This window comes from Bombus flavifrons, chromosome 10 (genome assembly GCF_040668555.2).
Source record: "Bombus flavifrons isolate JBK064 chromosome 10, iyBomFlav1_principal, whole genome shotgun sequence".
Taxonomy (NCBI): domain Eukaryota; kingdom Metazoa; phylum Arthropoda; class Insecta; order Hymenoptera; family Apidae; genus Bombus; species Bombus flavifrons.
The window spans coordinates 2849824-2863457 of record NC_138451.1 but is presented as its reverse complement, the minus strand read 5'-3'; the positions used below and the strand labels follow the sequence as shown (position 1 = coordinate 2863457).

The window sequence follows — 13634 nt, the reverse complement described above, 5'->3', positions numbered from 1 at the left end:
CAAATTTAAACCTATCGTTTTATATCGGCACAAATATAGACATACATTGTAATGGAAATACACATCATCCGAGCTATGAGATTCGCAGGACTAAAATAGAAAATTCATAACTTTTGGCTGACGGTGTACTCTCAAAACAAACACGAAAGCTTACCAAGCTTAGGTTTATCGCCGATATTAATTCAGGCGCGGCTGCAAATTGCATTCTCGCCCCGACAGTAAATTGCGGTCCGACATATTGCCCATTTTCACGAGGGGACAAAACAGGAGTTCGTCGATTATCTCGTAAGTCTGTCGCCCAATAGGCGAGATCTGAAATGGCCACGCGAGCGAGCTTCGCACGAAACGAATGGCTCGAATAAGCGGCACTTTCGACCAGACCGATAATATCGTACGTGGATGGAAACAGCGTTGCATACGGGTTCCACTGTTCCATAGTCGACGCGAAAACTCTTTGGTGTCACGCGATGTTGCACACCGATTTCACTCTATTTTTCCTTCTCTTTCCCGTTCCTTTCTCAACCCCCCGACCGATGAAACGAAACCGGTTATAGGATTTGGGAGGACCGAATTTACGACTTTCGTGTGGCACCAACGTTCGCGTCGTCTATCGAACACAGCTCGATTATGGGGCACAGATTTCTCAGAGAATTATAGGACAGGTACCTCAGACTCTTAGATTTTTCATCGTAGCTCGCGGTTTAGCTATAAAATATATCTAATTCTATCAGTTTCGCTTTGAAACACTTTATATCGGAAATTTACTTAGGTTTATAAAACCACTCGGAAGTGTCTTGGAACGTGTTACGGTTATTAGGATTATTCGTTTTTTCTTACATCTAAAATTGAAACACGTTATTTTCTAAAATAAAATGGCAATAAAGATTGTTAGTGTCTGAATGAAATTGCGCGTGAGCTAAAGTGAAATCGTGCAAGCACCCTCGCGCCTTAGCGAGAGAATAGACTCGCGAGCAGGTAAATCGTGTCTCATTTTGTAGATTTTTTCGGCTGCCTTTCACGGTTGCCCCACGGTTCGCGGAGATTTCGTTTCAACCGTTGCTCGGTAGATCGAGGCCGCATGTTCGGTGTTCAGCCGCGCAGAAACGCTCACGAATTGATAAGTCGGCTCGCTCCGAATAGAATTAGACCGCGTGTACCGACTGACTCCAGTTAATTGAGTCACGTTACCGCTCAGAGTCTTGTTCCGTTCCGAGTTAAATCTGTAGCTCAAATGAAAGAAAACGCCATTTTTTAGATTGGGCAGGTTGCAAAACCTGATAAACGAAGGGAAAGAAGGGTTAGGTGAATGGGTTGGATGAATTATGATTAATATATATATATACACATATTTGTGTAATGGTCGATTTGACCTATTTCATTCATTCAAATATAAAATACCAAATAAAATAAACAAATAATTCACTTGATAATTATATGAATAATGATTCAAAGAGAAATCAATGGCTTATCAAAGTAAAGTAACGTATAATTCTTCCAAAATAACATCTAGCCAAGTATCGTTTAAATAATCATTTTCCAAACATGTATTTTACTCAAATGAAATATTTACCGAGTACCGAAGTCGTTCGATTGGACGAGTCGAATTAACTCGGATCTCTCTGGCGATTGAAATGTCCCTCGAGAGGACAGAAAAAGGAACGTGCACTGTCGTCGTTCCCTCGTTGTTAAATTGAAATTCAAGCTAGTCGCCAGCTTGAACCCTTAAGGAGGCCCGGTTGAGTGGTCTTCGATCTCTCTCGCCAAGGAAGGAAAAACGACTTCGTCGAAGCTTTTCCGTCCGTTTCCATGTCTTCATCCCGTTCCACCACCAGCTCGTACCGAAGAACCTCGTTCTTCCTTTTGCTTGTATTCGGCCCAGTTTCGAAATTTGTCACGTTTCTTCGAGAAAGGGTATTATTTCCGCCAGTAATGATTATTCTATTGTATGAGACGTAAATGAAACTTGGATCTGAAGTTTAGGAATCAATGGAGAGGGTTGAATCCGTTAATTACATACGACATGCAATTCGATATATCCGTAGTTTTCAATCAACTTTGTTCCGTGCGCATCAAATATAGTACATTGTTATAATTATTTAACAACGAACGAATGAAAAGTTGAACGTAAAGTTTTGTAGTAAAGAAAAAACTACACGAAAATGAGCCAACAGTCCCCATTCACACCCTCGCGTAATTTCCATTCCCTATCCGATATTTCTTCCATTTCGTTAAAATCATTTCCTCGAGAAGGCATCGATTTTAATCAAGATCCCAGGACAAAAGCCGCTCTACGTAGGCAAACTGGACAGACACTCGTCCGTTTTATATTTTCGGCAATATCTCTGTTTACGAGGGGAATCTCGCGTATCTCCGCAGGATGTTTGTCCGTAAAATACAACTCGCGTACACGTCGAAGCGTTTAAGGAAAAATCGCGAGGCATGAGTGTCACGATCAATAGAAATGGACTGAGGTGAAATCGAACAACCAGCGATACATAACGCGCGTTCTAGAACGCTTTTGTTAAGATTATATCGCCGGGATAACTGAATCGAAGCTGCGTACTGGGGCATAAACGGTACGTAGATACAATCTCCTTCCGAACTTGATCCCCATGATCGTCGTTTTCGGCAAACTTTCCGCTGGATAGGAGAACGGCTGTGCGGAAACTGTGGAGTTTGGCCAAGAAACTTGAATACCGATTGTGTTTTAGCGGTAGAACAACTCCGAGTTTTCATAATGGTTCCGCGATGTACTTGAACAATCAATGTGCGAAGAATAGTTAAAATAGTCTGGGGCAAAATTCAAAGTGCAAAATGATAAGAGCGTGAACGTTGAACGACTATTATTTATTCGATAAAAATATTCTAAATAGAGGGGAGTCGGTATGAATTAATGGGAAAATGTAACATTCACGTGTGAAAATAGAACGGGTGATTACAAAATAACGACAGGACGTTATCTTGCGGACTCTACGTGCTGTTCAAAGGACTGGTCATTTAACAGGAGATCTTTTCGAAAGGGTTCTCGTAATTACGTTAGGCGTGTTTTTAATTGTACCGCACATTCTCGTTACCGTAATTGCGTACAAGAGTTTGTACGAACAATTATTCCTGTCTCGTTCTTCCATTTTTGCGTAGGATGTAGCGTGTCTATTTCAGATCTCTAAACTGACATACCGGTCGAACGATCACTTTCTACACGTTTCGCTTTTTCCTCTCGTTACGTTCGTTCCTTTGTCAAGTTGCTCTCTTCCTTTTCATCTTCCTCCTTTGGACTAATTAACCGCGTAATAATAACACCTGTCGCTGGAATTAAATAAACGTATGGTAGAATTAAAAACAAAGTACTGTGCAACGTTGAATTACATGTAAAAAAGTTTGATGTGATAACCGACGATGATTGAAAATGGAAACAGATCTGAAACGAAGGAAAGAATATAACGTCGCTGGCATAACGCAAAATAAATAAGGAAAATATTGAGACATTGATCGATCGCAAGTGCTTGATGATATACTTTTATCAGATTCGATAATTGATCGATCAGTGGGAGTGGGAGACAAAAGTTGTAAAAATTGGCATTCTATACATTCAAATCAGTTCGGTAAATTTAATCGAGCTGTTTGGAATTTTCTTTTTAATATTCTAATATATCAATTATTATCTTTCTTTTTCTTTTTTCATATTCTCAAGAAATTTGATTTCTACGATTATATAAATTTACGTATCTGAAACTATACGAGCGTATTTTAGATTAGAAGATCACTGTCGCAGGATATAAATGTTTGCACATATTCAACAGCTGTATTTGTCTTTCCGATCCAATGGAATATTAAACAGGAACATTTGCGCAATGGAAGTACGTTTATTACAACTGTTTCAGAACATAAATTACATTGCATTGTTTCGAAAACACATTTTGTTTGTCAGAACAGATATACGTGCGAACGAAGTGAATATAAATACGAACGACTGAGTTTTTCGTAAGTGTTTCCTTGAACTTAATACCGTATTTGTATTTTAAGCGAGCTGGATTCTTCCAATCTTTTCTCCGTCGATCATATACATACATGTAACACGTGATAAATATTTTGTTTAGTCAAATATTTTGCTCCGAAGAAATTACGCGCAAGAACGATAGAGAATAATTTATCCTTTCCTTGCTACCCCGTAACAAAAGAAAAAGTAAAACTAGTGACCTAAAAAATGCATTAGATCTGCTATAAATAAATTTTAGGCGGACATTTATAATAATAAGCATTAGATCAGATCAGTGTGAATAGATTACGAGCATGCGTATTTGCTTCACGTATAATCTACTTGCGATTCTGCACAGTTTTCGTCTAGTCCTCTTCATTCTTTTTATATTACCTTTTTATATTTCCTACACGTACTGCATAATACCTTACAAAAGATAGCCAATTGACAAACCGATAAGAAGAGTAAGAAGTTGTTTTAAATCAACTTTTAAAGACTGAGATGGAAGAAAGTCACGAATGCTTCGAGGAAATGTTCATTTTCGAGCTAGTCTCTGCGAGTTTATAAGAAAGAAAAGTTAGCAGAAAGGGGGCAATGCAACCAGATGTCTTAAAGTTAAAATATGCAAGTATCGAATTTATCGTCCAAATACTTGGCGATAGAATTCCGAAGGTTATTCCTATGCAACAAGTTTCGATACAACAATAATTTCAATATAAGGTATCGATAGAACATTTGTCCGAATTACCAGGCAACAGGCTCGTAACTAAAGTTACGAGAGGAAAGGTCCATTTTGCCTACGCGTTCGTTCTCCGGCGTTTGCCCGTTTATTTGACCGAGCTGGTCCCTTTTATCTCCGTGGAACGGTGCATACAGGTTCGATGGAGGTGTCCACCAGAGCGTAGACGGTGAAAGTAAAATACGCGAAACGTAGAAACGCACGCGCATAGGAAACTAAGGTTCCAGGCGATCGGGAAATTTTCACATTTACCTACATAATTTACAGGCATACGTGACTTTGCCCTTTCGATCGAATCTGTTCCACCTCTTGCCTTGGAATCTATGGTGTTTCGTAGCCTTCTTCTTTCGTCTCCCATCTACCATAACGTACTTACGCTGAAGTTACACGAAACGGGGCGGATAATGTTAAATGCGCATTTTTCAATCTTCCATCGGCTTGCCAAAATTTATGAAAAGAACAAGCTTTGCTAGCGAGGTAAGAAGTAAGGAAGTAATAAAGAGATAGCGGCAAGAAATAACCAGGCTAAGGCTAAGGTAGGTAGAATGAAATGATACATGTAAGTAGAATGACAAGCTAATCCAAGCCACTGGAATTCGAGTAGGTAACTGGAAACCTTTGCCAAAGTGAATCTGTCATTTACTCGACTCGAAATATCCCTGCAATTCCTACGCCCATTTGATACACTAATCGAGTCATTCGGCTTCAATTAATTTGCCAGACTAAGTCATCCTATGTCCTTCTTCACCGTATTCCACATGAAATTATGTTTTATATTTTTGGCGCTTTATTTCTCGATTCTACGAAACGAGGCATAGCAATTAGTCATTAGAATCGTCAACTAATGGAAGTACACGGTCTCGCGTTAACCATTCTTCTAGGCCAGAGATCGTTCGCCAAATTACAAATCGCCTGATGTTGCCGGTTCCATTGTTTCCGACGGAGGTTAACAGTCTAATCGTTTTAATTTTCCGTTTGATCGGTGACTCGCGTAATTGGGCGGAGAGATTTTGGACAGCGTGAAGAAGTGCAAACAAAGTATGGATAGAGCATGATAATGTACAGACAGCAGCATCATCCGTTCAGCATCGGGCCAGAACAATCGGAATTCCGCGTACACCCGGTAAACGTGAAACTAATGTTCCACTGATTAAAAATTGCGAGTGTTCATAGAAATACGTTCTACTCGAGACTCGAACGAATTTTGAATTAAAGTAAAATATATCGAGCTTCGGGAATCGTTCGATTTCTCTTTCGTGATATTTAATTTTAATCAAGGTTCGACCAAGTATTATTTTAGTTGAGACGAAATTTAAAACATTGATTCACTTTCAGAGAGAAATCAAATATTTAATATCGTGTTGTCCATTAATCACGCGACGCGATATATTTGAATATTTATCAAAGTATATACACTAATAGATTGTTATCATTTATATTCACTCATTCGTTTGGTCTTAATTACTGTTACAAATTGAAAACGGATATCGAATGCGATCAAACTTATTGCCCTTTAAACATTTTACGATAACAACGGTTAATCGCTGATTGATTTGAATAGACCGATCATCGATTACGTAGTATCATATAAAATTGCAAATTAAATGGAGCAAAACAACGATATAAAGAGAAATATATTTCGAGCGTCGATCAGTTTCTTATGTAGCCGATGAAAATGCTTGTTGGAAAAATAGTTTGCTCTCAAAATTTCTTTCCCTTTCCTTTCTTGTTCGATCGATTTTTAATGGGCGAAACAAAGCTGCTACTGGCACGCTCGTTCGAATGCTAATTCGTTTATCTATCCATCCTTGGAGCAGGTAACGTGGCAGCAAAATTGATCAGTCAGATGGCTGCTTAAACGAGTGAAATCGAATGCTCGAACGAGTACTTTCATTGGCCAATAATTCATGACCAATAATTTGATTTCTTGCAATTGGCAATATTTCTCGTGATAGATCGTCGTATCGATCTTTCGTGATTCTTACGAATGCGTAGAATGGAAACTATTCGAATAACCATAGCGAAAATATATAAAGAAATATTAATTCGCACAAAAGCGAAGGATTTGACGATTAAAAATGTTTTAATAGTAATAATAAATAATAGTAATAATAAATAAAATAATAATAAATAGTAATAATAAGTAATAATAAATAAAATAGTATCGTTAAGGCTATCGACAGTTTCATAAAACGTTAGCATAAAGCTGAACGCGTTACACGCTATACTACAGAATTTTACATACTAATTAAGTCATAACCAATATTTGAATATTCAAAAACGCAGCAAATGTTTTATATTGTTTGATTTTGATATTCCAAAGTATGTAATGGTTATTTCAATATTCTAACGTAGTATCTCGTATAGCGAGTTAATTAAACGCTTTGATACCTCAAAGCGTAATAAATATCGTGTGAAACAAAGTGAAATATTCTATAGTAATTATCTTATTATTTGAAACTATCAGAACGAAACAGAAGATCGTTAATACCACGCAAAACGTTTCATAAATCACTTGGTAAAGCGATACTTTGCGAAATATCATTATGACAACACGTTTCTGTTAAACAACGATCGTAATACCAATTAATAGAGCAAACACAAGTGAAACGGAAACAGAATCTTACAATCGTAAATTAGTCGCAATGGAAACGAGCTATGATATAAGCTATGATACGCGCCGTGTATCTTAACATACGAGCAAAATGCTTTATAAAATACGAACACGTAACTCGAGGATGAATACGATGCAGAGAAATAACGAAACAAATTCCAGTAAACATTTGTCCGACTTGACGCAGTCATAACGCTTCGCGTATCATGCATGATTTCTCTATTTATCGATTCTTTCATAATTCTTCCAGAATCGCTTTCTTTCTACTTCTTACCCCGTTTGCTGCATGTCGAAATTTTTATATATACTCTTTATAGAAACTAACGGATCGTGGGGTGAAAGCGACCGCGACTGGTTTTTTTTTTTTACATAAAACATTACTCGAGGATATTTTAATTATCGTATCCTAAATAGTAGTTAATTTATTCTTAAAACAAGAATTAGAAGTTTGTCCTCCTACTTCAATTATCCTACCTAGATACACGTCTAACAAAACGTCTAACGAAACATTTACATATAATTTACATATAAGTAGGTACGTGTCGTATAATTACACGTATACATAATTATAATCTTTTTTCAGACCAATCGATTCCTTAAAACCAGTTTTCTCTCGATTTTTACTTACAGCGTCTTGTTCAAATATCACATTTGGTCGTTTCAATTCGCCAAATCACGGTATATATGCGCATATGTGTACATAGAAACAAAAAGATACTATTATATAATAATATGAAACGAACAGCGTGGCAATTAAGACGCGTGTTGTAATAACCTTCTCTCCGATTGTATCTTGTAAACTGACCGTGGCTGTGGAGTTAGCCCCGTTACTCCAGCCAGCATTTATCGTTAATAGCCGATAATATCTCGCGTTAATCGCACGAGGAATGCGTAAAAAGTTGTCCCGTTTTTCGCCGCGCATGAACATGTTCACAAAATTATTCATGTTGCAAATTATGCTTGCTTCTGAATCGATCTTATAATTTACGAATTTCTTTCCTCTTATCCTCCACTTTGTTCTCACGTTTCTATTTATGTGCGCCTTAATTTTTTTTTAGTGTCATAGAGTTACGTCGAAACGATTAATATATCATTTCAATCTTTTAGCAGATAATTAAACCAATAATTGGTAAAATTTATAAATATGTATCTGCTTGAATAAATTGATCCACCTTTATTTATTTATTACATAAGCTCTTCGATATCATATTACTTTATTGCTGTTGCTCAATATTTTGTACCTATAAAAATATGAGATACTTGCACAAATATCCGCTGTCTAATTACGATAAAGCGGTGGTTGCGTCCCATCGATTTCTACTCCCGTGAAACAGGCAGCATCCGTTTGAAATTCACGAACGAGACGAAAACAATACGTCGGAGTTCTTCGAGTTTGATACGATTCGGCCCTAGGTTTCGTGCGCTTGCATACAAGAGGTAAATTTATTCAATGGAAAAGTTGGAACACGTCAGATTGTCAGGATGCGATTGATAGCAAGTAAGCCCCGAATTTCGATGGATTTCGCGAAACTCTCAGGCCAGATTCGTTCTCGATTCCGCGACGGATGCACGTGACATTGCAGATTCGTTCCACGGAACTGCCACATCTTCGATATGTACGCAAGCCTGCGTCGATAATGGGCTTTCATACAGAGATAAAACATGGCGTCTTTTGCATTTTCCTTTCTTTTTTTTCTTTCTTCGAAGTATACTTTCGCGTTTTCTTTCTCCCATACGAGTCCACCCGCGGCTCCCGGAAAAATAAAGAACAACGAACGTAATTTGTATTCTTTCCAATATTTGGGACTTCAGAAGCCACGCTGATCAACTTCGCTTTTGTCAATTTCATTACATACGTAAGTACACGACCGATCTTTGATTCTCAACAAACGAACGACTCGCTTCCACGAATTCGTTTATCGCAAGAAGGTGACATTAAGAATAGAAAATATCGTCGTTCCATTTTTCTATTTTCCAATTTATGCATTTAATCAACGTGCAGGCGTATCTAAACCTACAAATATTTCTTGTATACATACGTATAATCATTATCATACATTTATTATACGCCACTTAAAGCACCTCATCTTCACCCTAATCAATTTCCAGAAAACCGTCGCTACGATATTTCTCTCGTGTTCCTCGTATATTTTGACGCGTCAACGTAGCTTCCATCGGACAGCCAGCACGAAATTCCCATGAGGAGCAGCACGTCATTCGCACGGCAAGGAAATCGGCGTGCAAAGAGCTAGTTCCTTTTTCCCGTCGAAACTGTTCGAATAGCAAGTCCTTTCAAGCTACGTCGATGCCGATTGTGTGGCCTTTTAGCGGCAGTCCAGCACCGAAAGTATTGTGTTGTGAAGTGAAGGGTAAGCACGAGGCCTTATACATGAGAAAGGAACTTCCCGTAGGCCGTAGATCAAGCGTTGCGCGAGATAATTATTTATTCCATCGAACACGTAACCAGCTGATAATCGTGCACGCCGCCTGCGTCAAAAATCCAGGTCTGCGGAATAACGACACCTATTCCTACGTTTCACGTCCTCCCATTCGAACGTTACTCGTATATCTCTCGCTTATTTCACGCTCCTCGACCAGACATCCGCTGAGGAAAAAATGGGACGCCGCACGAATATCACCCATCAGGGATCCAGACATCGAACCCGAAGGCGTACGAAAGACGCTGTCGCATCCTGCAATTAATATCCGATCAAAGCGGCACGCGTTCGATACGCCGTGACTCGAATTCATCTTGATGCAATGGCTCCGATTGGAGTTTGCGATATGGTACTATGAGTTTTACAGAGTAAATGTTATTCGATACGAGGCATCCGATACGGTTGCACGAGTGTACCAGGTTGGTACAGTGGATGCGTTGTCCGTTTAAATAGAATTTTGAATACGCGCAGCTTTTTAAATTATCACGTATGTAACTCTTACGATTAGTCGCAGACATCCGTATTTTTCGTCGTCGTCAAAGACGCGCAATTTCTATTGTCATCTTCCCTTTCCTAATATCGTAAAAGATCATTTTTAAATCTTAGAAATATCTCCACTTTCCAAGAAACCATTTCATTTTGTTTAACAAAATTGTTCTATCTTCTATCCTTTTGGAGCTTTCGCTTGATCCACGTTAAACACTCTGTAATTAAACACTCTGTATATTAATACGCATAAACTTTTTAATAAACCCGCTACACCATCTTTTAATTTTAATATGAATTTTCTATCAATTAGTTAATTACGCAGAACACGCGCAAAGAAAACGACTTCCAGAAGAAAACCTTTTATACAATTTATTGCGATAATTATTGTAAAGGATGAAATTATGGAAACAACTGTTAATTAAAGCCCATCAGAACGACGCGGCGTCCGATAGTAGAATTCTTAATTAGATTCCTTCGCGAGCGAGCAGAGTTTGCGTGACAAAAAAAAAATTTCATAAGAAAGTTACAGGAACGAAAGTAATCTGTTTTTGCCGCCATGATAACGAAATAAGAAGGAATTGCGAGAAGCTTTAAAACGACATGCAATTACTATACGACATTGCGCTGTATCCAACACGCGGATACATACGTAAGTGCATATCTACTATTCGTTATTATGCAAGTGTCTTAACCGCTCTGCATTTACCTTTTTGAAACCAGTTTCCCCGGACAATTAACATCAAACGGCACATCCATGTAAATCACTGCAGACTTTGAAACGTGTTTCCACTTTGAGAACGATATTTCGCAAAACCACGCGAAGATGCAAAATTACTCTACGAAAGAATAAGACGAGGTATATTTACACTTAAAATTATTCTCGTTCCTGGGAAACAGCTCTTTGTTTCAAGAGTAAAACTATTAGGAAGGAATCCTATGCTTTTGAAAGCGAAATATATCATTCGTTTTCGAAAAGTTGGAATAATTTCAACTAGAGTTAATATACAGAGAAATTGTTGCTGAAAATCGAGGAATTCTTTCCTGTATCTGAAAACTTTCAAACGACAAATTATGATTATTTTAAAGTTTTACAATGTCCATTCACACTTTTATCAGAAAGAACAACTTTGCGACACACATTTCTCTTTTTGCTTTCTTTCCTTTTCTCTCCAAAAAGAACGGAAGTCATTTTCGGCGAAAAGTGCAGTTTTACTCGATCGTCTGACTTCGAACGATAAACGGTGAACTTGTGTTTCAGCATGGTTCCTGGGATGGTTCATGTGTAAAGCCGTCGCTTATATACAAGGCGTTTCCGTGGCGGCCTCTGTCTACAGCCTTGTTGCGGTTTCCTTGGACAGGTATGTACTACATGTACATTGAACTTTTCAAAGAATGATTTCATCCATGTTCACCGACGCTCGCCTGACATTCGATATACAACGCATGGTTACTGTAAAAGTTGTTTTAATCTTCCCATTTTATCCTCGAACATTCATAAATTCTCTTTCGCGTAAAAAATAGTTTCCTTTGAAATTCATATATTTTCCTCTTTCTTTTTTCTCTCTCTCTCTCTCTCTTTCTCTTCAAAAAGTAAGCAGATCGAAAGATATAGAACACTGTCTCGTTGATGGTGCTTTTCTCAAAACCTTTCGACTGACAACGCTTTTACGAAGTACGGGAGTACATTGTGTTCAGCGACGGTCAGAGCGATAAAATTTCTCATCCATATTTCATCTTCGAAATGGAAGTATCCAAAGTCTATTGGTTCCGCGCCGGCACAACAAACTGCGATAAATTAATAGAATAACTCCCATTCGTTTTTCTGCCCCTCTATCTATCGTAATAAATCAGAAGCAACTACTGACCAACCCTTATTGTTAGCTACTCGAACGCTAAGAGATGGCATAAAAAAAAGGAGGATGTTTTTATCCGAAATGAAGAACAAAGTGCTTCTCGAAACTTCCTGGAAATCGGATTCACGTGTCTTAATAACGTGATCTTAATATAATAATGTCGTTTTAATGGCAACTCGCTTGAACACCGTTGGAAGTTCTGAAATCCATGTAACTCATCTACAAAATATATTAATATTTATATCGTATGAATTTAAAATATGAACTATGCGTTTAATAGCAAGCAACTAGTTTCAACGGAGGATTGCTTATTCCAGTCCCTCGTTTCTAACATCTGATAATGTCTTCTTTCTTCGCGAGAAGAAAAACTAAATAATCATCGGTTTCGATCGTTCGAAACACCTTGTTATCGAGACACCTTGCAGCTAGAAAAGAAAACAAGATAGAGAACGAATATATGGCATTGTCGCATGTATGTTGAGAAATCGCAGACGTCATTAACGCATATTCTTCCCTGACATATTTATTTCTCATTTACGTAGCCATGTGTAACAATTATAGGTTGGATTACGGGAGGTTACGCGTATGTTCGGCCGCGTACCTCCTAGTTATTATGACATTCTAGCCGCTCGTAATCGGTGTTTCCATTAACATCGTAATAAGAATGTATGACGAGAAATATAGCACCGATTGACCACTCGTTATTTCTTAAGAAAGCGAAACCTTGAATCTATAAAAACGAAAAATTCGGACCAACATTTTATAGACATTAAGATATTATCGGATTGGTGAAAATGTAACGTTTGTTTCCAGAATGAGAAAACAAATTTCTTTTGTTTAATTTCTTATACCAATCCATTGCTTTTTATAATCCTATTCTACCATTTCATAAGCTTCTTAATCCACCGAAGAAATTTTATTTAACACAGTCGTAAAAATAATCGATGATACAGTTCAGAAATTCTCGAAGAGCGGCATTCCAATCAGAAAATTAAGATATTTTCATTCGGTGGTTTAATAATTTTACGTTTTGACACTAGAAGATAATCAGAAGAATAGAAAGAAGTTTTCTGCTGTGACGGTAACGTTATTTCCTTTTAGCCTTTGTAAAGGATCCAACGTGTCGTAAGTGCATCTTATCCACTCATATGCTTACTGTCGAATCAAACTTTTAGGAATAGAGTAATGACACAGATTCGTTTACATTTCTCTTGTACAGAAAAATCAGGTCGAATGAAAATTCAAACCGAAGCTTTCAGACAAAGTCGAGAGCCGTGTGTCGTAAACATAATTCGAAGAAACGATGGAACTTTACAGCACACCTAGTACTTTTACCAGGAAAAAACGATTACCGAGATGCAGATATGAAAAAAGTGATAAAAAATAGGTTGTCCAAGTAATGAAATAATAGCAAACGTAAAAGAAGAAGTATACGAAACATATGACAGAATATTAATCGAACGACGAACAGGATCTAGCTCTAGGGAGAGAAAGATTTCCATGATACGTATTATATATTACAAAA

General features: G+C 37.8%; 1 protein-coding gene across 1 annotated transcript in view; it reads left to right on the top strand.

Annotated features, from left to right (window-relative positions):
* The window catches only part of SIFR (SIFamide receptor), a 57777-nt gene that overhangs the window by 28103 nt on the left and 16040 nt on the right, over window positions 1-13634 (top strand). Inside the window, exon 2 of the mRNA XM_069121579.1 lies at window positions 11515-11614. Within this exon, the coding sequence (XP_068977680.1) occupies window positions 11515-11614 (100 nt within the window). The remainder of the gene's footprint in view (window positions 1-11514; window positions 11615-13634) is intronic.